Genomic DNA, 24,410 nt, shown 5'->3' with positions numbered 1-24,410 from the left:
ATATAGATGATATATCTATAGATATATAACTCATTATATAGATGCATATGAAAATACTTTTCAGAAGGTCAAATACTACTTAACTTTTTGATTGTTTGAAACGAGATCCTTTTTTTAATGTTGGGATTTCATTAGTTGTAAGCTATAATCATAAAAACTGGGGGAAATTATACAATCATGAAATATTTGACTGTGTAGTGAACTACTGAGATAGATGAGGTTATTCATGATATTCTCATTTGAGATGCAGCTGTTCATGAAACAGACTAGTCAGAATGCACTTCAATTTTTAGAAAGCTTTTAGTGAAAGTGATGACTTTTTTTTTTTAAAGCATTAATGGAAAATAATTTTGGAAGCATTATTTTCCCGTCTGTTTTATTTGTCTTTGGGACAGAACAGGCAGTACGGTATTCAGTTTATTTATGTATCAGTTGTGTGTACTTGGTATCTGGCCATCACAATTTATCTCCCCTTTCAGATTGGTGGGCTTTGGTCTTCAAGAATGGCACTGGCCCTTGGATGATATTGATGATGATTGTGTTTCTAGTCATTTCTGATGAGTTGCTATGGTAACCCTGTGTGCAGTGCAATGGTTGCTGTGTGATCTATTGCGCATGGTTTGTCCTGCTGCGTTTTGGTTGGCTTTGGCCTTGTTCGTTTAATCGTGTTTACCGTTTATTTTGACAAATCTGCACTTTCTTATCGATGCAAACAGTCTAGGCTAGGCCAGATGAGTTAGGAGTTGAACTCGAACATGGATTGTGCCGCAGGCGCTCTCCCCCAACATAAGTGAGCTCTCTGACCTCACAATTTTCCTTCTCGATGATAGTTTTGTTTTCAGTTTTTCGAGGGTGTACATGTTCACATATACTTGTCCATAATGTACATTACAAATATGTACTTCTGAATTTTACCCGTGCCAGATTGCTTTGCACCCACTGTGTTTTTGTAAATTCAAAATTTATGTTTCTCCTCAAAAATGGATGCTGACACTGTAAGCCCTACTGTTTGCCCATTTTTGGACTAAAGTGTCTTTTTCCCATTTGCATTTATAACATTTAAAAAATGTTTAATTCACTAGATCAAATGGCCTCAAATTGATGCGAGAAGACTCCAGCAGTGGACTATGGTACAAAATGATTTCTCAGATTTTTCATCTTGGTTCATTTTGTGGTGGTGGGCAACTTGCTGCATGTGTCAACTTGGTGCTAAAATGAGCGCAAACTTGGTGCTTTTCTTAGAGGATGGCTTTACGGAACTCCACGGTGACGAAAATAGAGACAGTTTTCAGTATTGTATAATTATTTTGCAAGGATATTGAATAAGATGTTTAAGCAGTTATTTGATATCCTTGTAAGAGAGCTTCCAGTAGTTTTACTAGTAATGTGCAGTTGTGTACGAGTAGGCATAGAAGTAGCACAAGTAGTAAAAAAATGTTGCTAGTAAGACAGTCATTCTACTAGTGTGCTAAGGTTTATAACTGGTGAGGATAAAGAGTGTACTAGTACGTGGACCTTAAGCTGGACATAAAATAAATGCTCAAATAGCTTTCCGTAACGTCATGTCCAATTGTGTTGACTGGATATTATCAAATCAGAATAAGCTTTCTTGGCCAAGTATGTTACAAGACACAAGGAATTTGTCTCCTGTCGCCGGAGCCACTCTAGTATGGCAACAAATAGCCACTATGACAAAATATACATTTAAGACATTTCAAGAGACCCTTACATATACTGTACACCTCCAATATGACTGGTTATATTCACTGAACATATGAAACAATCTGATTGCGCAACAGCCCAAATTGCAAGTAAATAACTCCACAAGCGTCAGAACCAGTAACAACATAGAAGTAATACAAATATTGAATGTTACATACTTGTTAGTTGGCCTGGGTGACTCTTCTCCCCTGACAATACTCCACTGGCTGTTGTGAGCAATTATTTAGCTTATTTAATGATACGCATCTTAAATGTACCATAGTTACATCATATTTTCTGCTGTACGTTTACGTAGATTTTTAGTGAGTGTCTTTTAAATGTTTGTATTTGTGTTTGAGTCAGTCAGTGCATTTTGATGATATCAAGCTCAAATAGCCAGAGTACATCCAACCTGCATCCCCCCCCCCATTTCTGCTACCTGTGATGCATATCTTAATTGGTCCACTTAAGACCAAAAAAATTAAATAAATTCACTTGAGCCATGCAGTGTAAATCCAGTTGAACTGACAAATGTTTTTTTTTAATTTTCTTTTTTTATAGCCCTCTTCTGAAAACATAATTTTGCAACCATCTGTCTTTATATAGCTAACCTTGTGCGGGAGGACTGGGTGCATCCTGAAGACGTTCCCCCTTAAAAAATGAAGACTGTATTACGCAGCTGTTGGCCAATCAGCACACTGAACTTCAATTCTCCACAAGCCACCCTCCTGCTTCACGCCTGACTTAAGCTTGACTTGACTTCCAGCACTTCCAACTGCTCATCTCTATTCAAGTTCTCACGTGGCTGTAATCGACTCGGGAGCATTTGACGTGGACATTTAAGTGTGTCTCGGGATTCGTGACTCCCACAGAACAAGATGGGATGCACATACCTCAACATTTGATGGACGGTCCCTCATCTCCTCCTCCTCCTCTTCATTGTGGACCACGGCCAAAAAACTTTGTGTGTTATTGTGAATAGAATTAAGGGTTTCTGTGGAAAACTACAAACAAAAGATAATAAATCCCGTAACGTGTTGATTTAGTTAAGCACCGTTAACATGCATTGTAGCTTTCAAGTTGTGTCCACATTGGTCACTTAACTTGAATAAGCGACTTTAGCAAAAGAGCCACCGAAGTGCCGAAGTTGTTGCGATCTCGACGGTCCTAAAAGAACAGAAATACACTTTGAATGACGGCTCCCGTTAATCCCACCGCGCGCTGCACTGTCAGTTCTGAGTTGTGTTGTTTACTGAATTGAAGGGATGTACCTTCTTTGCTTTCCTGATCCAAGCTCAGCACCTGCTGTTGTTTGAATGTAAAAACTGGGATGTACCAGAGACGAGACACTAGCATTGTATTCCTTGGATCCGAACTTACTTGACTGAAGCCACTGAATGACCGTGCACGTCCACACTGCGACACATTAAGACGTGTGTCATTCACAACTATGAAACTGAGGGAAGTATACCAATAAGCAGAGCTAAAATCAGTCAACATACTGAGTGGCACTATTCCATTCAGAGTTTTTCTTCAAAGGTGTTTGTTGTGATATTTTTGTATTAAAAGTAAACAGATGCAAGAGTTTGGGCACATTGTTGTGTGTGGATGTGGCTTTTATAGTAAGTGGAGAGACACTGTGTTTTTGTGTGTGCTCTCCTTTAACCATCAAGCATGTTTTATACATATAAATATACACAGTAATGTACACAGTATATAGTTTACATGCCATACAGTGCACATATTATTTATACAGCTGTGTCCACTTTGTATTTAAGGGCTTTACATTCAGACTGCATGTTCGCTACCAAACGGTTCTCTATAATAACCACTTCAACAATAAAGATGTGGATGTGCCTTTTGGCTCTTCAGTTATTACTTGTCTCTGTTTGAAAGGCTGTATGCACTCGGAGTAGAGTTCATTCATTTCACCAACAGTACCCATGAATTTCACAGTACGACAAATGTGCAATGAATGCTAGAGTATTGGAAGAAAAATGTAAACTGAAGGTGGGGGGATTGTCAAAAATCTAACTGATCTAACACTTATCTGATATCCAGCTGTCAAATTAGTTTTCTTCAGGAGCAAAAAAAAAATAAAAAATACTGAATGCATGAAATAATGTTTTCATTGGTCATCTAGATACCAAGTTAGCAGATTACTGAGAATGGCAGTTTGTTAAGTACCGGCGCACGTATAATATCGATATTTGATGTGATGCTCTATCAGAGGAAAAGAAACATACGTCACGATATAGTATACATCCACCGGCCACATTAGCTACATCTGCAGTACAAGCACTGCATCAAACATACTGCCCTAAGATAATGCTGCAGTTTGATTGACCCTGACAATTTATTGTGATGTTAAATGGCACTGTATCATACAGAAGATGTATTTGAAGGCAGACTTTCCAAAGGGTACCCATTAGGATCACTAGATGGAGCTTCAGTATTAGTACCTAATGTTGCGGTGGACACAAGAAGCATCACACAGCAAGGCAATAAAAGTACAGTTTATTTAAATATTGTTCTGAAAAGGACTTGACATATAAGAATGGTCATTCTGTCCTGTCCCACTACACAGCACTATTTACAGTGTAATAAAATACGGGTGTGTGTTCTTTTTTCTGGACATTGGAATGTCATTGTAAAAATAATAACGGGAGTTGAAAAGCTATTTACTCAACAGTTGTAACCACCAGGTTTAATCTTGCAGGAACAGTGTTGGAACATTGCTCTCTAAAGTGCTCAGTCTTCTTTGATGGGGCTGCACCCATGTCTTCGGTAATAGAGCACGCTGAGAAGCACCCACAGGTTCAGCAAGGTCATGGCAATGAACCGCACCAGAACTGTGCTCAAAAAGAGAACTGGCGTTAGATCTGTAGAAACCCTGATGCATTCAATGTACAGCTCGATTTTTTTTTTTTTTTGTGGGGTTGGGGGTATTTTACATATTGACATTCTGACACCCTTTACTTCAATCATGGAAAATAGGAATACAAAATGTATTGTTGATATTGTTTAAGTATATTCCACTTTTGTGATATCATTGCCTTTTTTTTTTTTTTTTTTTTTAAACAGCCCTTTGCAAATCAACAGCCATGATATATGATACGCCATACTGTCTTTCAAAGTTATTTACCTTGCATGTCTCCAGTTGTCGCTACGGTGGTGTAAATCCGTGCTGAAAAGAGAAGCGCGGTGATTGATGGCATCTAATACGCAATTAATCATGAGCGGAAATGCTTATCTACTAAAAGGCAACCAACAGGAGAATCTCTCTATTCATTTAACTTACTCGTACACGTGTAGGTGGCCAGCGCCCAGGTGAGGGCGCTCACCTGTCCAGCATCCTTTGACCTCCACAGGCATTGCAGTTGGGCAAACTTACTGGCTGCACTAATGAACGTGCACAGGTTCTGCAAAAAGAGAGGTTGAAGACAAGTCAACAAAATAGACAATTTATAGTGTGTAATAATATACAATAGAAATTAACCATGGTTAACACTTTAGGCACCGCCTCATTTGACAGTTTTGATAATCTCATGACATCCCGTGAAAGTTTAATACTGAGTTTTGTTGTATCAATGTGTTGTTTTTTTTCACATTGGTTGATGTTTACAACAACGTTGTATATGTCATGTTCAACTTATTGTATAGCAAACTTCAGCTATACAATATTATCCATATGTACCATGTACCTCTTAATTTGCACACACCAATGTATGTATGTTTGTATGTACATACCATATCAATCTATCTATAGACTGCAAGAATCCACAATGACTTTTTTTTTTTATTACTGTATATACACTGTACAATGCTTACATCAAATGATTACAATATAATTTGGAAATATTTAAGAAATGTTACCTAATGGCTTGCGAATATGCCATTCGCTGTCTGGAGTGCCTGCCCACGCATCAACTAAGTAAATCTTTCGTCATCTGCCTATTTGTGAAAATGTGTCTGTGAGTGAGCCGTTTTGAATTTTGGGGCATTATGACGTTATAAGCCAGCTCATTTACGTGATCAAAGCCCACTGCACTGAGTTTCTGTGCCTGGACGAACAACATATGCGTGTTTGGTGTTACATTAAGTGTCATTGGATAATTGTCGGTCAATTCTATTTAAGTAGGAACCTGCCTTTGACTTTACAGGTGTTCCAATCAGAAGTGTAAAACCGTTTTTGACCGCTGTAACAGTGCATGGCTGCTGTGTAAATGTTCATGAAACGTATTGGGGTTTAATGATCGCAACGAAGGATGTATGAGAAAATAAATGAAAAGCGAATGCCATTGCTTCGTCCTTGACCATTGTCGCGGCAAAAGCCAGACTTGCCACTGGCCCAGCGGTACATGGGGGAGACCGGGTATACAGGCTTGCTCGCATGTGACAGGGCCTCGAAACTAGCTCATATAACAAAATGCTGTTGAAAGATCCTTGCAGTATGTTGACAAAAGCATGTCACAGACATGTAAAACACCTGGGAAGAACTGTTTTATACATCCGCCTTAACATGATTTTTATGTATGTATTACGTATGCATTCTAAACTTGAACTACTCATGAATAACTATGATTTATTAAAATAATAATTCATGATCAAAAATGAAACAAAACTAAATGACCTCATGAGGTTTACAGTCCTACATGGCTAACTGCAGGACTTTTTGGCCTCTGTACACCATCCTAAGATGCGAGGATGTCCGCCTAGAAAAGTTAATTCAACGTCCACCCAATTACTGCCAACGAACTACACGATTCGGTCATAGTGGTCATGGAGGTGCATTACCATTGCAAAATCGATGATCCATTTTTCCACTGTGAGGAGCCGCCAACCCACGACAAAGCTGAACGTGTGACATTAAGGTGCATGACACGAAGGTAACAACACAGGCTTGTGGGTCACGAAAACATTTCTCAATGTGAACAATTCCAAAAAAAGAGACCGAGGCAGAAGAATACACAACACTGTACAGAAGGCTGTCCTGCAGTCTGCCGCCGTAGAGAAGAATCAAGAGCAGAAGAACGACATCTGAGGAGACAAAACATTCCCATTCATCTGCAATACTTCAATAATCAAGTTACACGTTTGTCTTTGAGAGCTGGTGAACATAAGATCTGAAAAACAGAGTGTAGCTACTGAGCTACCTGTTGTAAAATAATCAACAGGACGAACTTTGGCAACAAAAGACACCTGTCCGTCACATCTTCCAATACTTTTGCTCATGTCGTATATTATCCTGAAATGTCGAGCTCTTGTTTCATATGTAATAATTTCGACGACACGGTGAAAGACTGGTTAGCGGATCCGCCTCACAGTTCTGAGGACTGGGGTTCAGATCCCGGCCTCGCCTGTGTGGAGTTTGCATGTTCTCCCCCGTGCCTGCGCGGGTTTTCTCCGGGTACTCCGGTTTCCTCCCACATCCCAAAAACATGCATGGTAGGTTAATTGGCGACTCTAAATTGCCCATAGGTGCGTATGGTTGTTTGTTGATGCCCTGCCATTGGCTGGCGACCAGTTCAGGGTGTACCCCGCCGCTCGCCCGAAGATAGCTGGGATAGGCCCGCGACCCTCGTGAGGATAAGCGCTACGGAAAATGGATAGATGGATGTAATAATTTCAGTCTATAAGAGAAGTAAAGGAATTGGCCTTACTGTCCCAATACTTTTTGCAGGGGAGGATATACAGTATTTTATATCATAGCACCTGGTAAATAACCCTACTCGCGGCATTTGGCGCACAAGACTACTTTAGACGAACGGAAAAAGTGCCACCTCACCTTGAGCAATGAGAATTGGATATTCCAGGTAAGTTGGCGGCGGGTAGTCATAATACGTCTGGTACGTAACGAACACAACGTACCTGCGAAGTAGATGAGAAGTGAGAGTTCTGCACTCAGCTCACATGACAGCCAGAATGGATGACAAAAGTATGTGGCTTGAGAGCGCATGGTAACAAATACCCACGTGAGCACTGTGTTATTTCAACTCTGCTGACATTTTATGCCTGCACAATCTAATGAGATCTAACACTGCGCTACAGAAATGACTATATTGGTCCAAATTTAATTGGGATCTCATTAGATGGTGCAAGTTGGAGATGCTGTTCCACATATTATTCTCCGCATTTTGAGTTGATGTTTACCACATCAATATGCGGCGACGTGTGTTGACACGTTGAAGCTCTCATTCGCCAACGGGCATCGTTATCAAGTTAAACAAACAAACCCGTTGTATCGCCTCAATCATTACAAATCGACACACAGCTGTGCAAAACTCTGCAGCATGCAAGGTGACAGCAGGCCATCACTTACCACAGCAGAGGCCTTTGGCACTAAAAGGGAAAGAAGTATACTGAGAAATGATACTTAAAACTACCACCTCAACGGCAACATTGTTGGAAGAGTTTCCAGTAAAAATCCACTTACTGCCGTGCGTACTGTTTTTCAATGGATTTGTTTTCTGTTTACCATGTGCTTTCCATGTCCTATTTGCTGCACTTGTGACCTCGCTACTGCGTTCGCGTACGTTAGCGATGGGTTCTGATATTCAGGTTTGGGGCCCAAAGTATTCGCCGCGATGCATTTCCTCAAATAGTGGCCTCCGCTCCAAAGGACGCCATACTCCAAATGAATCAAGCGGACCTGCCCCCTGTCTTATGTGCCATTAGAGGACACAACATAATCATTACTCTATAATCGTAATCGTTCATCAATTCTGGCTTCAAAATGAATTATTTTTATGGTTTTTTTTTGAAAAAAAAAAAAAATAATAATAATCAACCTTCTAATGGCGGATGTAGTTGCAGCCTGAAAGCAAAGTAGATGAAATTTTGACATGCCACCCTGAAAAGTACCTGTCGATGGATTCATTCGTCTGTACCAATTCTGTTTTCAATACTTTAGATTTCTCTTTTGTGACTGTATAGGGGTCTTCTCTTGCATGCCATTTTATATGATGTAGTTACATTTCCTCTATGCATCGAATTGAAGACCAAATTGTCCTTATAGCGAAAGTGGTCGAGTTTGTCTGCAAAACACAATCGCCTGCACAAACAAACACTTCTCTCCTATCAATTCTAAACTTTCCACTACTACAATATCGTTACTCACCCGATAAGTTCCAGCACAAGACTTTTAATGCTGAGTCCTGTCGTGGATTTTGCCCGCAACAGTACGAAGATTTGCGGGAACTTCAGCACCATGCACACCAACAATGTGGAAACATTGGCGACGTGCAACAAAGTGTCCGATTGCATCATGTTTCATCAATGGTTACAATTCCGAAATCTGACCTAGATAGCCATTAACAAGACACAGCTGCTGAATTTGATGCGCTCTCGCTCGTCTCGAAGGGAGCACGATTTCCGGTACGGTATTCCAAAATAAAATAAGACACCGCTCAATGACGGCGGGTTTTCTGCCCGATGTTGCGAGCGACGCTTTTATTTTGAAGACTCCTTCCTCTCGCTTCCTTGCATGCAAATTGTTTCCTGATCACAATGCGCTCACTTCCGTACACGGAGCTGTTATACGGTTTCCAAATTCCACTGCACTTTTTCAATAGACGGAAGATATTCAAATTTAGCCCATGCCAAAGTCATGTTAGAAGACAAATGAGTCATGTTTTGCAAAAGTATGACAGTAGACAATGCAAAGGCATAAACACACACACGAGAGTACAGTACCTATAAATAAATTCCAGGTACTGTATTCTCAGCTAGAGTACCAAGTGCAGCAATTGGTACATATTAAAAAGGAATACATTACATGCATGGAAATAAGCCAAGGCAAAATGTATTCACACAGCGCATTTCCAACACAACTCCATGTGCTTTTCCGTTTAAAAGCATTTAAAAACGTACACTTTTTTTTTTTTTTTTTAAGTACAGAAAAACAAAAGACAGCTTACTAAAATGACTAAAATGTAAAGTACAAGATAGCTCATTGAAGAAATGGAAAAGATCTAAAATGTTCAATCATAAGCATGAGAAAAAGGAATTGTTTTTAACCCGCACTTAAAAACCTTCCCAGTGATTTAACTTCTGTTGGCAACTGATTCCATTTGTGTGCAGCATAAGCGCTAAAAGCTGCTTCACCATGTTTGCTTTAGACAATCTGACCTGAGTGTGTAGATCTCAGAGCCCTACTGGGTTTATGCTCCATTAGCATTACTTTAATGTATTCAGGACCTTAAACCATTTAGCGATGTATAGACCAGTAGCAGCACTTTAAAATCTATTCCAAAGCTGACCGAGAGCCAGTGTAGGGACTTTAGAATGAGACTAATGTGTTCTGATCTCTTTGTTCTGGTTGCATTGTTCTGAATGAGCTGCAGCTGTTTAATGCTCTTAAATAGGTATTCCAGTCGGAAGACCATTACAATAGTCAAGGCTCCTTGAGATAAAGGCATGCATTAGCTTCTCCTGAAATAAGGAAATCAGTTTGAACAGGATTTATCTTATTGTTAAATTGCATTTTGGTGAATATGAGGTGAACATTATTTGAAAAAAACAATGGATTTTTCTTTGTAACTATGCATATAGATTACATTCTGATTACAAATAAAGCGAATGCCGTGATGGCAAGCTGAAAATCGAATGAAACAAAACGGAGCACCATGTAAGGACAGGAATATCCCACCTTGGTCAACTCATGCATCAAGAAGAGTGAGTTATCTAGTATGACATCATCTCTGGATCCTGTTTGCATTTGCGATGGCTTGCAGACCAGGATAGAAGTCTGTCTAGTCTAATCAGTTCACGTCCCAGTGGCGTCGACAATCGGCTTCCAAATATTTGGTTAGTGGTGTTGGGGGCACAATCGGAAAAGAGCGACGCATTATCAGGTAAAGGCTCGTCTGTCTTCAACTCTCCCTACAAAAAGACAGCAGATAAAAAAGACCAGACATTTTTGTTTTTAAAAAACAAACATTTACAGTTTGAACTGCAATGGCAAAGGCCCCAGGAGGTTGCATAAATCAAAAGTCAACCAAACTGTAACATCGGGCGGGATAACCATGAAGCGATTTTGAAATTTTTTTAAACACATGTTCAAAACGTGAGAGACCCCTGATAAGTGTGTGCTTACTGCACTTCCAGCGTGCATTGCACTCAAATGACCAACACAGCACAGCACACACAGACAGTAACGATCATTTCAACAACAATCGTGAGAAACCAAATAGCGTATGCAGTACCAAGACTGACCTGTAAGAGGCAGTGTAGTATACCAGGTCATACAGTCTGCCAGAAAATACAACAGAGAAAGAGTACTGTAAACCCCACCTCGGGACCGAGCCTTGCTACAAAAGCTAAATGTCTACAGTAAATGATGCCCCCCCCCCCCCCCCTCGTTAAAAAGGCTTAGAAATGTGTGTAGCTACAAAATGAATTAAATTCATATTTTTGTCCGAATGACACTCCTTAAGTCACTTCCACATAGTTCCTTGGCATGAAGATGTCACAAGATGGTGGCAAAGCGATGCTTTCGCCGAAATGAAGCGCCTCAATTCACTTCAACATAGTTCCGTGGCGCCAAAAAGCCACAAGATGGCAGCAAAGCAAGACATTTGTCGAAATGAAGCTCGACAGTGCACTTAAATATAGTAAATATTGTCGTTATGGCTTCCCTCAGAGGGCCGTTATGACTGTGAACCCATATAAATGATTGTCTCATATAATGACATATACACAACAAATTGATGGATAACTACTTTTGAAATAGGAAGCCAATAAAAAAAAGTGTTTGTTCAACTACTATGACATTTATTTTAAAAAGGGGGATTGGTAACATTTTCACACACACACAAAAAAAACCCCACACATTTTGCTTTCGTGGCCCGCATAAAATGATGTTGGACCGCCAGTTTGTCACCTGTGAGTTAAGCTAACAGTTAGCCTCGCTTCTTCGATGGCTACTCTTTCCCCCCCCCCCGTCGTTCTCTTTTGGTCCTACGCTGCCTCTAACAGGTGAGTCTTGGTACTACTATTATTTTTTTGGGATACATTCGTTGATAGGAAACAATTGACAGTCACGCTTACCAACTGGTCGTAATTCCGCAGGAAACTCCAATTCTTATCCCTGCGAAAGTATTGCAGTTGTCATGCTTTTGTTTATGATGCGATCTTCGTCGCTAGATGAAAATGAACTCACCATTCCAGAACAGCCGTCCTTTCGCTCCACACCATTTCTTTCCAGGCTCGGTCTCGTTTGACCGGATCACTGGCGTCTGCATCCCGCGCCGTGGGCCTCGTGTCCTTTCCCCTCTGCTGACTTTTGGACGCAGGTGCAACTTGCTTTGTTTTCGGCCCGGTCCCTTTCGCCCGCTCCGGTAACCGGTACCCAGCAGATGACGCGCGTCTAACATTGTCGAAGTCCATTTTGCTCAAGAGTAAACGTGAATTTATTTAGAGCTATCTACACTCAAATCACTGCCATTACTTCCGTGTGTTTGTGTTTCCAAGGCAACGGAGAGTGCGCTCGTGCGCTTTTTTCCCCCCTTAGCATTTTCGACGCGAACTAGTTCAAAGTTCAGTTCGCAAATATTATAATGAACCAGTTCAGTTTTTGAACTAGGTTCACCGTTCCAAAGAATGAACTATAACTCATAATAGTTTAGTTTGCCGAGCATCAAATACTGGCATTTCTCCATTGTTGCCACAAGGTCCAAAAGATTATCATCATCATCATCATCATCATCAATATATTGTGTTGTATATTGTGTGATTTATATTTAAGTAACCAAGTCGTGTATACAGCTGCTTGTATAAAAAAAAAACATTTTTGGCATTTATCATTGTTGTGTAACGACATGTGTAACGTGTAATGACTGATGGTATGTACATTTGTGCTAATACATTTACATATCCTGGCAGAATTGGTCAAATATTGACATTTTATATATATGAATGTATAAGACTGATGAATGAACAAGGACCTTCTCATTATTTTCTTTATTATGCTGCATTCAAAATAAGAGCAAATAAATAAAACCTGATCCAACTTTCCAACTGTCACAGAGAAACCATCTGAAGGCAATACTGCTCTAAAACAAAACAAAGACAAAAACAAAATAAAAAATGGCCACGTTAGTTTTTCTCCTGTTTTGTGTTGAAAAGCTATTACATGCATTTTCCAGAGTTAACAATATTCCTGTATGTGTCAATTATTTGAGTCAGTCGTCCACAAAAATCCATTTACAGTCAATTAATGCATGTTGCTTTTTAGGACAACTATTGTTATAGGCTTAAAATGTGATTAATCAGTATGAATTAATTAAAAAGCCTCGAAGTAATTCGATTTGGTCCCTCCCCTAATTTTACCATTTCAACAATTTATTTGGGGGGAATGATCCAATTTCACTTCCCCTAATCAGATGGCCTATACTACTATTGTTGATAGTGATTAATAATTCACAACAACCATGGATTTATGACACGTTTTGTCATAAAACGAATTATCAGAATGACTAAATTGCCCATCAATTTAGACATTAGTGTACCTTTAAAAAAAGACTAAGGAAAAAAATATGTATATATACGACCACTGTACTGTATTAGCGTTTTAAAGTCAAAATATAGACTTTTATTTTGAAACCTGACATCCATACCCGGATGTGCCTTAGCAGTGTAGCTTACTGATGGGATGTGGGATTGATGGAATTTCCCCTGCGAGATATTTCATATGAGCGAGGCCACTGTGATAAGGTAAAACTTTGAAAGATGTTTTACACCGCATGTTTTGTATGTAGAACAGCGCGAGGGATTGGCGTAGAGGTCTTTTTTGAACGATTGGACCAATATCAAAGCTCGACGTTCAGGGGCCAATTGAAAACGAGACGACATTCTTATCGCTTATCTCGTTATGTTTGGGTCGACTTGCTAAAAATGTAAGTGGTTCTTGACTCCTCGCACTTTCTGGACTCGAGGCGTCACTCCCATCATTCAGTCTTAACCGGCATCTTAAATCCCGCTAGCCCGCCATTGTGAACGCGTGTGACGTTTGACAGGACGTCAAACGAGAGGCATTCGAGTACGAAGAATTCCTGTGCAATGATGCACAAGTTCAAAAAACACATGATTATATATATATATATATATATATATATATATATATATATATATATATATATATTTATATATATTTTTAATGCCGACTCACTGTGACAAATGAGAGTCATCCACCTGCTATAACGTTGAACTTTCATTTTCTTAAAGAGATATTCAAGAGTAACGCTCAGGTACATTTTTGTCACACGTCCAGAAAGAGGCACTCATTGGAGCAGGATGGGCCACTTTGGTACACTGTTAACGCTGTCCCACTACAAGGCCTCATTCGCTGCATCGTGGTTGACCGGTGGCATGAATTGGCAGCAGGGCCACTGCACAATACGGGGGGGGGGGGGGTCAAGTTCAGTCCAGACATGCACCATCAGTGGCAAGAACGCATTTAGAGCAGGCAGTCGGGGGATTAGTGGCGTTTAATCGGAGGGACAAATGATGTTGTTGCTGTGTACGCACACTGTTTATGAGGAAGCAACTTTCTTGGACATTTTACTAACTTCTCACCTCCTTTGGCTTTTAAGATGAATAATTTCTCAAAAACTCCGATTGAACCTGGATCTTTCGTATAATTATTCACTATGGCTTCCTATTCAATTCTCTGGTATACATCATGTGGTCACATTATACAGCTTTCCTACGCAGGCATGGCACTCCCATGACTTTGCCACGATTTTGTACAAAATGTTAGTATTATATTCATTCTGTAAATTTGCGCGTACTGCTAAAATCAGCCTGGAAGTCACGGTATTCTTAAATTGCCAGATTTCTGGAAACATTAAATGAAGCCATTTCACTGTGTTGTCGCTGCTTTCTTGAGATTAGACCCACTTAGTTTCTAAGAATAGGGCTTCTAATATCGTTCCAGCCCCGAGCCCCGAGAGGGACATGACAAAGGAGGATGTTTTAGAGCCTGTGGAGGAAGACGCTACCCTGGACTGCCTCACTACAATCTCTCCCCATCAGCGGCCAGTCATCCACCAGGTGGCATCTGCACCGATGCCTGACGAGTGTGGTGAGAAAACACGTGAATGCACACTCATGAGCTGCTTGCTTTAGAAAGTTTACAGGTTCACAATCACAAAAGATTTTCCATTCCTTTGCAGGTAATATAAAATAAAAAAACAAAAAATAATATTAAAACAATCATAAACCTTTAATTTTCCTATACGGTAACGTTACCTGTTATACAAACTGCACTGACAAAACACAAAAATCAGCATTCTCTAAATTTACTGAGAAATCAAATACTCGATTGGAGAAGATCAACACCAAGTGTCACAAATACAGTATCAATGAAAAAAAAGAAAAATAAATGAATGAAGTTTGCGCTGTAAGTTATTAGGCATTTGGTAGCTCAAAAAGCTGCCTTAAGAGATGAGTCGAGTCAGATTTATTCGTACAGCCTTTCATCACAGAGTCTCAAATGCCTTCACAGTTGACAAAGATCGACAACATCCCCTGATCTAAACCGCCTGGGAAAAATGCAAAAAAAAAAAAAAAAAAAACTTTTTGAGGGAAAAAAGGAAAAAGACTTGAAAAGGAACCACAGATGCAGGAATCCCTCGTCCAGGCTATAATGGAGGGCAAATTGGCAACATTCCTCTCATAGTATGGTGATGGACAATGTTTGTTAAAAGAACACGAGACTCAATTTAATGAGATGAAGCGTCTGGGAAAGTGGGTCTTCCTCAGTCCTTGATGTGTTTGGTCGGTCGATGCCGAATCCACACAGCAACAGCCTCATTTCGATCCGATCATTGCCCCCCGCCCCCACCCCCACCCCCTCTTTTTCCAGCCGTCACCCCTTGTCTATACCGCTTCATCCTCACAAGGGTCGCGGCCCCTTCTTTTTCTGAAGAAAAAAAAAATCTGGATTAAGCCCAAGTGATACTTATTATTGTCTGTGTTTGTGTTCTTCCACCCACCATGGGCAGAATTCTCCTTCTTTGATCCCAGCGAGCCGCAGTGCAGGGAGGTTCTGCAAAACCCCAGCACCACCATACCGGAACTGTTTGCTGTCCTTAGGCAATGGGTTCCCCAGGTTCAGAAGAACATTGATCTGATTGGCAATGAGGTAATATTGCAACCCTTTTTCCCCACTGTGTAAGCAACGCGTAAAAAAATGCAAAGCTTACTGCGCTGTGTACTTCTGTTAGTCTTAGAGATGATATTGATCACTGGGGTAAAGTCTATAGGCAAGCACTCATCTCAAGGGTTAAAGCAGCAGTTGTTTCTTCATGCTTATTTGAAGGGGTGCACGTAACAATTTTGGTCTGGTTCTCAAATGAGTACCAGTGGTTGTTGCTTGGTGTTAATTTTTCATGATCCACCGACCTCACTGGATGAATTTGTGTCCTTTTGTAGACACGTCCTATTCGTTACTTGTTTTCTTTTCAAATGAAGCAATAAAACGTTTTTTTTTTTTTTGGTCTGTTCAATTACCTCACAACCATGTTTTGTCCTTTTAGGTCTTTTTGAATTTGCATTATGTTTTATGAGTCTTGGTCTGAGGCAGTTCACAGTTGGTAAACAGCCTGTACATACATACGTACCTAAAGCAATAGACATTAATTTCGACACATTGTATATTATTTCATACCTTGCATTCTGTATAGTGTAGGATACTGTACTGTATACCCCTGATAGATACTTATGTTCTTTTTCGTGTTATTTATTTCACATTTTTTCCAAATGAGGGAAGATTGTGGTCGTGCCAGCTCAGACTGAAATGAGTAATAATGATGATGAGGAAGTTGCAGGTGGGGGTCGGGGTGGCGCCATCGAGGGGTCTCGCACAGGACGTCATTCAAGCTAGCACCGCCACTGGTTGACAGCCATCCAGCGGAGGATACAGTACACACTTTGAGCATGGGACCCTTCAATCGGCTGATTTGGCGCAGTTCTCGAGAGCAGCGGTCCTCAATCCTTTTTATACCACCGTCCGGTTTCATGTAAAGACATATTTTGATGGTGGGTCCGAGTCGTATCTGCTTAGCAGCAAGACCGCTTCACCTGCGTCCACTGCGCACTCAGCCATCGAGTGGTGAGGTTTGTGGGGAAGTTCCTCGTGCGCCCCAGGCTCCTAGCTGAGCTCAAATAAACTGAGAAATGAAGTGGTTACATTCAGTACGTTCACCCGAAAGATGAGTTACTTTCTTCGTTTGAAGGAGTTGTTCGTGGAATACAGCACTACTCTAATCCCCTGTCAACATCTGTGCAAAAAAAAAAAAAAGACAATGCAAAATGCTTGGTGCGCAAAAGTGCACTGGTACACTTCAGCCAGGAACGCTTTTAATATTTTAAGTGCTCATGTGCACCTGTGCACCACTTAGTGCGTCCCTGGTTATTTATTAACTGACTCCCTTGAGAAACTGTGCCTTGTTTTGCTCTCAGTATGCTATACTCATATACTGTTTTCAGACAAGTGCCTTCAAGTCTCACTCACTTGCCTGTTTTTTTTTTTTTTTTTGCTGTGTTGCTTTGTTGGTTTTGGGTGTAGCAAAAAAAATTGTTGCTCATCAAGATTTTATTATTGTTCGTGATCTTGTTGCCTGTTTTGTTCATAGACTTCACTGGTCTCTAGTGTATATTTATTTTTTTGCACAGATCCTTAACAGAGGTTGTGGCGTAAATGATCGCGATGGTCTGACAGACATGAGCCTTCTGCACTACTGCTGCAAAGCTGGTGCCCCGGGTATTGGTTAGTATCGACTAGTGTGTGTCAAATATTAAGAGAACATTAGAAGTTTGGCTTTTTATCATGTCTTAATATGAACATAACCCAGTTTGGCATGGTAACCAGTGCTACTCAATAGTCATTCTACAAAATAGAGTACAAGGAGCTTACAATCAACACAATAACTGTTTATATCATTGTTCTGTTCTTTAGGTGATGCAGATACAGCGGCTGGTTTCGCCCGCCACCTGCTTGCCCTGGGAGCTGATCCTAACCTCCGCTCCCGCTGGACAAACATGAGGGCTCTGCATTACGCTGCATACTTTGATGTTCCCCAGCTTATTCGTGTTGTATTGCAGGCCTCTCAGCCTGGAGGTAAGCAGAGGCTTGTAGGGCCATTTTTGTCTTCAAATTAAAGTAGGTATGGCGCTGTAATGATCTATATTTCATGGACAAGTTGATTTTATGTAGTTTTTGCTCAAGAAAATGAAACTGGAAGTCATCTCCAATAATATCAATCTATGTTGGGGCAGGTTTGTAATTAACTAATTGCGTTTGGAACACCCCTTTTTCATCACCAAAATCAACCCCCCCCCCATGATGTCAGTGGCAGAAGTGGAGACCAAATTCACTGCATAACCGGTGTGGAAAAAGGAATGTACGATACTATTAGTGGCAGTATTTAGTCATATTTTATATATTGTTGCTGTCAGGTAGAATCCCCTCAGCTCCCAAATTACATTTTTCAGGAAATAAAAATGACACTCTCATGAACAGCAGTTATCTCACATGTAAATTAGCGATTGGAAATTATGTTCAATCGGCCAATTTAAAATGCTGAAAAATCACAAATCTGTTAGGATTTTTACCCCGGTCCCCAGAACTGTGAGGCGGATGTGCTAACCAGTCGTTCACCGTGCCAGCTAATAAATAAAATCTAAAATGGAATCTTTGTAAAATAACAAATGAAGGCAAATTCAGCTCCAAGAAATGGTTTTACATTATATTGTTTCGACTTGTTCAACAGCACCATACTGTAGGCTCACCAGGCAGATTACAAAGATATGAACAAGGCTGCAGTGGATACAAAAAGTATACACACCCATGTTCAATTGCCAGGTTTTTGTGTTGTAAAATAATTTTGACCAAGCTAAATCATTTTAAAACGTGTGTGTGTGTGTGTGTGTGTGTGTGAAGGAGAGAGAGCGAGACAGATAGAGAGATTAAGATTAAGATTACACCATGGCACGTTTCCCCAAGAAGTATGTTTTACAGTGATTTATGACCATACAATAGGGCTAATGTTGCCAGATGCACTGCCAAAACATCAATAGAAATATCTGCAGTTTACCACAAGGTGTTTTCTCATAATGTAAACACGCCCCGCGAAGCCCAATGGAAGACGTGGCGTGCGGACATGTGACTTTCTTATATCGTTTGATTGGTGAATTTGAGTCAAACACCACTATGGTAATCAAGGTGGATTGAAGCAATGGCCCCCAATGCGTAAATAAAAAAATGAAAAGTTTAAAAATAGATTGCGTGCAATTATTTATCAATGAAAGTACCGAGCGGCATGTAGATTATTGTAACGGAGTAAAAGTAGTTAGTTCTGAACATAAATACTTGAGTACAAGTAAAATGTATGCTTCATTAAAACTACTTTGACAAGTACAAATTATCCAAAATATTACTTGAGTAACTGTAAAGGAGTAAATGTAGCGAGTTCCGACCCACCTCCTTTCATGTCACAAAATCGAATGCCTGTCTAAAGTCATCACCCAAAAATCTTTTTTTAAGTCTCATAGCCTGATAAAATAAATAGTACGAACATGGTGGTGTAATGTCGGGTCTTCGCCATGATGACAGCCAGCAGTGCCAATTAAAGTCTGCGGTGGCACACACCACTGATCATACAAAAACTTTATAAATGCTAACACTTGTGTTATGTCATCTTCCAAAAAATGTTTTGCAAAGGTGAGTGATGCAATCAACACGAGAAACAGTTCCCAAAACTCCTCAATGTAGGAGGAAATACATCATTTAACAGAGGTGACGGGTCTCTACAAGGAACATCACAGCGATTGAACAAGCCGACAAAAAAGTATTGGCCCTCTTCTCAAATTCTTATACTTTTGCATAGTTTCCTTACTTTAATGGTTAAGATTATCAAACAAATTGAAATATCAGAGAAATATATCCCAAGTAAACTAAACGTATTTGTTTTAAATGATTTCATTTATTCAGTAAAAAAAACAATTTAAAGTTACCTGGCCCTGTGTGAAAAACTAATGACCCCTAAACCTAATAACTGGCTTGCCCATCCTCAGCAGCAACAACTGAAAGCAAGCGTTTTCTATAACTGGCAATGAGTCTTGTATACAGTGCCACCAGAAAGTATTCACACCCCTTGATGTTTTCCACATTTTGCTATGTTACAGACCTACTCCAAAGCTTATTTGAGTAAAACATCTTCATAAAATATCCCATAATGACAAAGTAAAAACATATTTTCAGACATTTGTGTAAATTTATAAAAAATGTAAACATTCAAACATAATAGGTACATAAGTATTCACACCCTTTGCTAAGACACTCAAACTTAAGTTTAGGTGCATCTGATTTCTACAGATCATCTTTGAGATGCTTCTCCCACTTGAATGAAGGTTCATTTGATTGGATGGCACACACCTGTCTATATAAGGTCTCATAGTTGGTAGTGCATACCAGAGCAGAAATCAAGCAATGAAGTCTAAGGAATTGTCTGCAGACCTACGAGACCAGATTGTGTCAAGGCACAAATCTGGGATGGGGAAGGATGAAAAAAGAATTTTGGCAACATCGAAGGTCTCGAAAAGCACTGTGGTCTTGATTATTTGGAAATGGAAGAATTTTGGAACCACCTGGACCCTTCCTTGATCTGGCCGTCCGACCAAGCAGTCTAACCGGGGAAGAAGGGCCTCGGTCAGAGAGGTGAACAAACACCTTATGGTCATTAAGGCTGAGCCAGTGTTGCCTTTCCTTGCGGAGATAGGAGAACCATCCAGAAGGTCATGACAGCTGCCAAATATAGAGCAATTCTTCAAGAGAACTTCTCCAGAGTGCTCTGGAACTCAGGCTCGGGCGTCGATTCACCTCGCAACAATGACCCAAAGCACACAGCCAAGATAAAAAAGGAGTTGCTTCAGGAGCAGCCTGTGAATGTCCTTGAGTGGCCCAGCTAGAGGCCCGGACTTGAATCCAATCGAACATCTCTGGAAAGACCTAAAAATGTCCACCGACACTGCCCATGCAACCTGACAAACTGATGGCTGAACATTTTCCTTCAGGATTTTCTGTTAAAGAGCAGAATTCATGGTTCCATCAATCACAGGAAGTTGTCTAGGTCCTGAAGGAGCAAAGCAGCCCAAGACCATCACACTCTCACAACCATGTTTGAGTGTTGGTATTATGTTCTTTTTCTGGAATGATGTGCTCCATTTACGCTAGAAGTAGCGACACACACCTTCCAAAAATCTCAACTTTCATCACGTCAGTCCATATAACATTCTCCCAAAAGTCTGGCAATCATTTGGATGTGTTTTGGGTTTTTTAAAAAAATGTTTTATTTATTTATTATTTTTTTTTTTTTCAAAAATAAGATGAGCCTTTATGTTCTTTTTGGTCAGCAGTGGTTTTTACCTTGGAACTCTGCCATTTTTGCTCAGTCCCTTCCTTATTGTTGTGCCATGAACATTGACCTTAACTGAGGCAAGGCAGGCCTGGAGTTCTTTAGAAGTTGTCCTGAGTTCCTTTGTGGCCTCCTGGATGAGTCATTGCTGTTCTCTTGGGGTAATCTTTATAGGCTGGACACTCCTGGGAAGGTTCACCACTGTTCCATGTTTTCTCCGTGTGAGTATAATGGCTCTCCCTGTGGTTCACTGGAATCCTAAAGCTTTAGAAATTGCTTTTGTAACCCTTTCCAGCATGACAGAAGGTAGAATTTATTTCTTGACTGTTCTGTTCTTTGGATTGTGTCATTTTGTTGCAGCGTTTTTAGATTTCTTTTGTCCAACCTGATTTTGTCGGGACAGATTCTGTTTAAAGGATTTCTTGATTGAATAGGTCTGGAGGTAATCAGGCTTAGGTGTGATCAGTGAAAATGAAACAAAAATTGTGATTATTCACAAGTGATTTATGATTTAACAGGGGGGGGGGGAGGGGGGTTCACACAGGGCCAGGTAACTGAATAGTTTTTTTTCCCTTAATAAATTAAATCACCATTTAAAAACACCATTTTAAGTTCACTTTGTCTGAAATTTACGGTAAATTTGTTTGATGATCATAAACATTAAAGTGGCAAAACTATGCAAAAATATAAGCATTTTAGAAGGGGTCCATAATTTTTCACGCCACTGTAGTTAATCTCACAATTTCAACTCGTTATTGTCTTAAAAAAAAAAAAAAAAAAAAAATCCAGATTTTGTATAACGCGTCAATTACGCCCCAGCCTTGTTTAAGAGCCAACAAAGTACGTTAATTAGTACGGGGAAATCAGACCTGCTTCTGGTGTTTACGTCACGACTGAAGTTGAGTTTTGACCAAAATGTGGACAGGCAAAGATCTGTTAAAAAACATCACAAAGTAAGCCTAAAATATATCCCGAGTCTTTTTTGGAGGAGAATTCTTTATGCAGAAAATATTTTTAAGTCCAGAACTACGGAATAAGGGCCAGTGTTCACTGCATTAAAAGGCTCCTTTGAGAATACTCCCGATACTAAAATCAAATAGACTCAGGAAAGAAGGAAACTAAAATCAAATAGACTCAGGAAAGAAGGAACATCACGCACTGAACTCTCAAGAGTGAATTCAAACACAGGTGTGTAGGTAGGTTCATTTGATTAGCTTTAAATCAGTCATTTCCAAAATGCAACAATGTATAAAGCTAACCTAAAAGCCTTAGGGTGAAGCTGCAGTTTATTAGGCCTACGCCCTTCTTCTTTGCAAAACAAAACATACTTCAGCAAGAGCACCTTCTCGGCCCAAACCCAAACAAACTTAAGGAATGAAAATACATTTGTAAAAGAAAAAAACAAGACAATAGAAAACAAAAACGTGTTGATGTACACATTTATCACAACATTCAAGCTAACGCAATCAAAAGTTACAGTATTTTTAAAATTAATTGTTAATGCCTGATCCCTATATTTTTATATTACCTTTTAAAATATATTTCTAAAAAGTGTCAAATCATTCCAAAAATTAACTCCTCTAACCGAGAACACACCTGTTCTCCTTAAGTCATAACAATGCGTTAATTTCAAACAGTTCTTTGAGTAAAATAAATTATGTATTTTGTACATTTGTGCAGTTTTAAATCAGAATCATCTTTATTTGCCAAGTATGTCCAAACAACAACAACAATTCAACAAAGTAATTGAATTTAAGAGTATTTAAATTGATAAATAGTGCATTTCTTGGTTCTATGTAGTTAGAGCACATAGTAATTTTAATCGCTCATGTTTGTAAATTTTAAATAAGTTGAGTGTTGGTGAACAATGTATGGATGAATGGGAAAGACAAGGAAAATAGACAGACAGACATGAACACAGGTACATTTGAAACCAGAAATTTACATACACAATATGAAAAGACAGACGTTTTTTTTTTTTTTTTTTTTTTTCTCACTGTCTGACGTGAAATCAGATGAAATATTTTCAGTTTTTTTGGTCAATTAGGATTACTGAAATTATTTATATTTTCTGGCATACCAGATTAATGAGATCATTTTTCGTTACTTTCTTAAAAATCTCTTCAAAATCATAATAAATTCCTCTAATTGTTTTGTTTTTCTAAGACATAGATGCGACCTGTAGTGACTTTGATTTTGGCACCGCCCTGCACATTGCCGCGTCTAACCTGTGTACATCCGCTGTCTCGTGTCTCTTGGAGCTGGGAGCCAATCCTGCTTTCAAAGTAAGATACATCTTCTCTTCTTTGCTCTCTTCGAATCTTCTTTTTGTATGTTTCTACATCAGTACAATACATCTGGAGTCCATGTCCATTCATCCTTTTTTTGTTTTTTACACTGTTCATCCAGTGGAGTATCATGTGGAAACGGAAAACTATCCTCGTATTCAGATTAAAAAAAATGAAAAACTTGCAGCCTTTTGATGAAATAATCTGAATTACTTTTTTTTTTTTTTGTCCCCCACTAACATCAACGTGCCTCCTAATGGCAAAGACATCCATCAATCTTCTGTACCGCTTAACTTCATATGAGGGTCGCAGGTGTAAAGTCGAATTCGCACTCACACCTATTCAACCGTTTAACCATTCATTAACCATTCAACTCACAAAGTACAATTTAGAGTCCACTCTTCAAAGAACCTACCATGCATGGTTTTAGAATGTGGGAGGTACAAAAAAAAACCCCAAAAACTTTTAAATGCGTTTGTCATAGCTCAGTACTTTGGAGAAGCACTTTTTCCAGGCTAATACAGCCTCACGTCTTTTTGGTTATTTAGGGGATTTTCTGCCATTATTTTTTTGCATTATTCTTTCTTCTCTCAGCTGTGAATGATTGGTGCATGTCGATAGAGAACAATTTTCAGGTCTCCCTTGAGCGTTCCAATCAAGGCTCCTTCTGGGTACTCCAGCACATTTAGAGGTGTTTCTAAGGTGCACTGTATTAACTGAGCTGTGTGCGCGTCGATTCATTGTCATATTGGGAGGTTCATGGAAAGGGGAATTGTCGACCCAGTTTGAGGTCCTTTATGGTCTTCTTTTGAACGTTTTTTTTTTTTTTTTTTTTTTTATAAATCCATATCTCTGTACTTTCTCTACTTAGCAGTTCTGTAGCTGAGACTCACAGCATGAGGCTTAAAGTTGCGTCTGTTTTTTTTTTTTCACTTTTAAGCAATTGTTTTCTTTTCTTTTCTCTTTTGTTTTTTTTTAAAAAACACTCATCAAATAAAAGTCA

At 39.6% G+C, this 24,410-nt stretch overlaps 4 protein-coding genes across 10 annotated transcripts in view; 2 read left to right on the top strand and 2 right to left on the bottom strand.

Annotated features, from left to right (window-relative positions):
- Positions 1-3,779, top strand: part of rock2a (rho-associated, coiled-coil containing protein kinase 2a) — a 50,314-nt gene extending 46,535 nt beyond the window's left edge. For 3 of the 4 annotated variants that reach the window (XM_061695897.1, XM_061695896.1, XM_061695895.1), the window contains one exon: positions 2,308-3,779. In XM_061695897.1, coding sequence (XP_061551881.1) covers positions 2,308-2,311 — 4 coding nt within the window. In that variant the 3' untranslated portion in view covers positions 2,312-3,779. Of the gene's footprint in view, positions 1-479; positions 2,272-2,307 lie in introns of those variants that run through there. The other variant, XM_061695899.1, reaches the window with a different exon arrangement.
- A 232-nt stretch (positions 3,780-4,011) lies between these two features.
- slc66a3 (solute carrier family 66 member 3) lies at positions 4,012-9,318 on the bottom strand. 2 transcript variants are annotated; one of them, XM_061697229.1, is made up of 7 exons: positions 8,822-9,312; positions 7,490-7,572; positions 6,672-6,741; positions 6,499-6,556; positions 5,003-5,123; positions 4,847-4,888; positions 4,021-4,553 (listed from the first exon to the last, which is right to left on the bottom strand). In XM_061697229.1, exons 1-7 carry the CDS (start codon positions 8,968-8,970, stop codon positions 4,453-4,455), a joined length of 624 nt encoding a protein of 207 aa, XP_061553213.1. In that variant the 5' UTR covers positions 8,971-9,312; the 3' UTR covers positions 4,021-4,452. The 2 variants fall into 2 exon arrangements, with proteins under 2 accessions (XP_061553214.1, XP_061553213.1); XM_061697230.1 differs by lacking the exons at positions 6,499-6,556; positions 6,672-6,741 and adding an exon at positions 8,024-8,043 and having other exon boundaries at positions 4,012-4,553; positions 8,822-9,318.
- Positions 9,319-9,764: 446 nt separating this feature from the next.
- c14h2orf50 (chromosome 14 C2orf50 homolog) lies at positions 9,765-12,168 on the bottom strand. Its single transcript, XM_061696764.1, has 3 exons — positions 11,864-12,168; positions 11,752-11,791; positions 9,765-10,584 (listed from the first exon to the last, which is right to left on the bottom strand). The coding sequence occupies exons 1-3, from the start codon at positions 12,088-12,090 to the stop codon at positions 10,387-10,389; spliced, it is 465 nt and encodes a 154-aa protein (XP_061552748.1). The 5' UTR covers positions 12,091-12,168; the 3' UTR covers positions 9,765-10,386.
- Positions 12,169-13,325: 1,157 nt separating this feature from the next.
- Positions 13,326-24,410, top strand: part of LOC133412765 (CAP-Gly domain-containing linker protein 4-like) — a 40,148-nt gene continuing 29,063 nt past the window's right edge. For 2 of the 3 annotated variants that reach the window (XM_061696390.1, XM_061696388.1), the window contains exons 1-6: positions 13,423-13,598; positions 14,639-14,785; positions 15,708-15,847; positions 17,380-17,473; positions 17,663-17,824; positions 23,286-23,404. In XM_061696390.1, coding sequence (XP_061552374.1) covers positions 14,659-14,785; positions 15,708-15,847; positions 17,380-17,473; positions 17,663-17,824; positions 23,286-23,404 — 642 coding nt within the window. In that variant the 5' untranslated portion in view covers positions 13,423-13,598; positions 14,639-14,658. The other variant, XM_061696389.1, reaches the window with a different exon arrangement.

The sequence above is a fragment of the Phycodurus eques genome, chromosome 14, assembly GCF_024500275.1.
Source record: "Phycodurus eques isolate BA_2022a chromosome 14, UOR_Pequ_1.1, whole genome shotgun sequence".
Lineage (NCBI taxonomy): Eukaryota > Metazoa > Chordata > Actinopteri > Syngnathiformes > Syngnathidae > Phycodurus > Phycodurus eques.
This window is presented reverse-complemented; position numbering and strand designations above follow the sequence as displayed.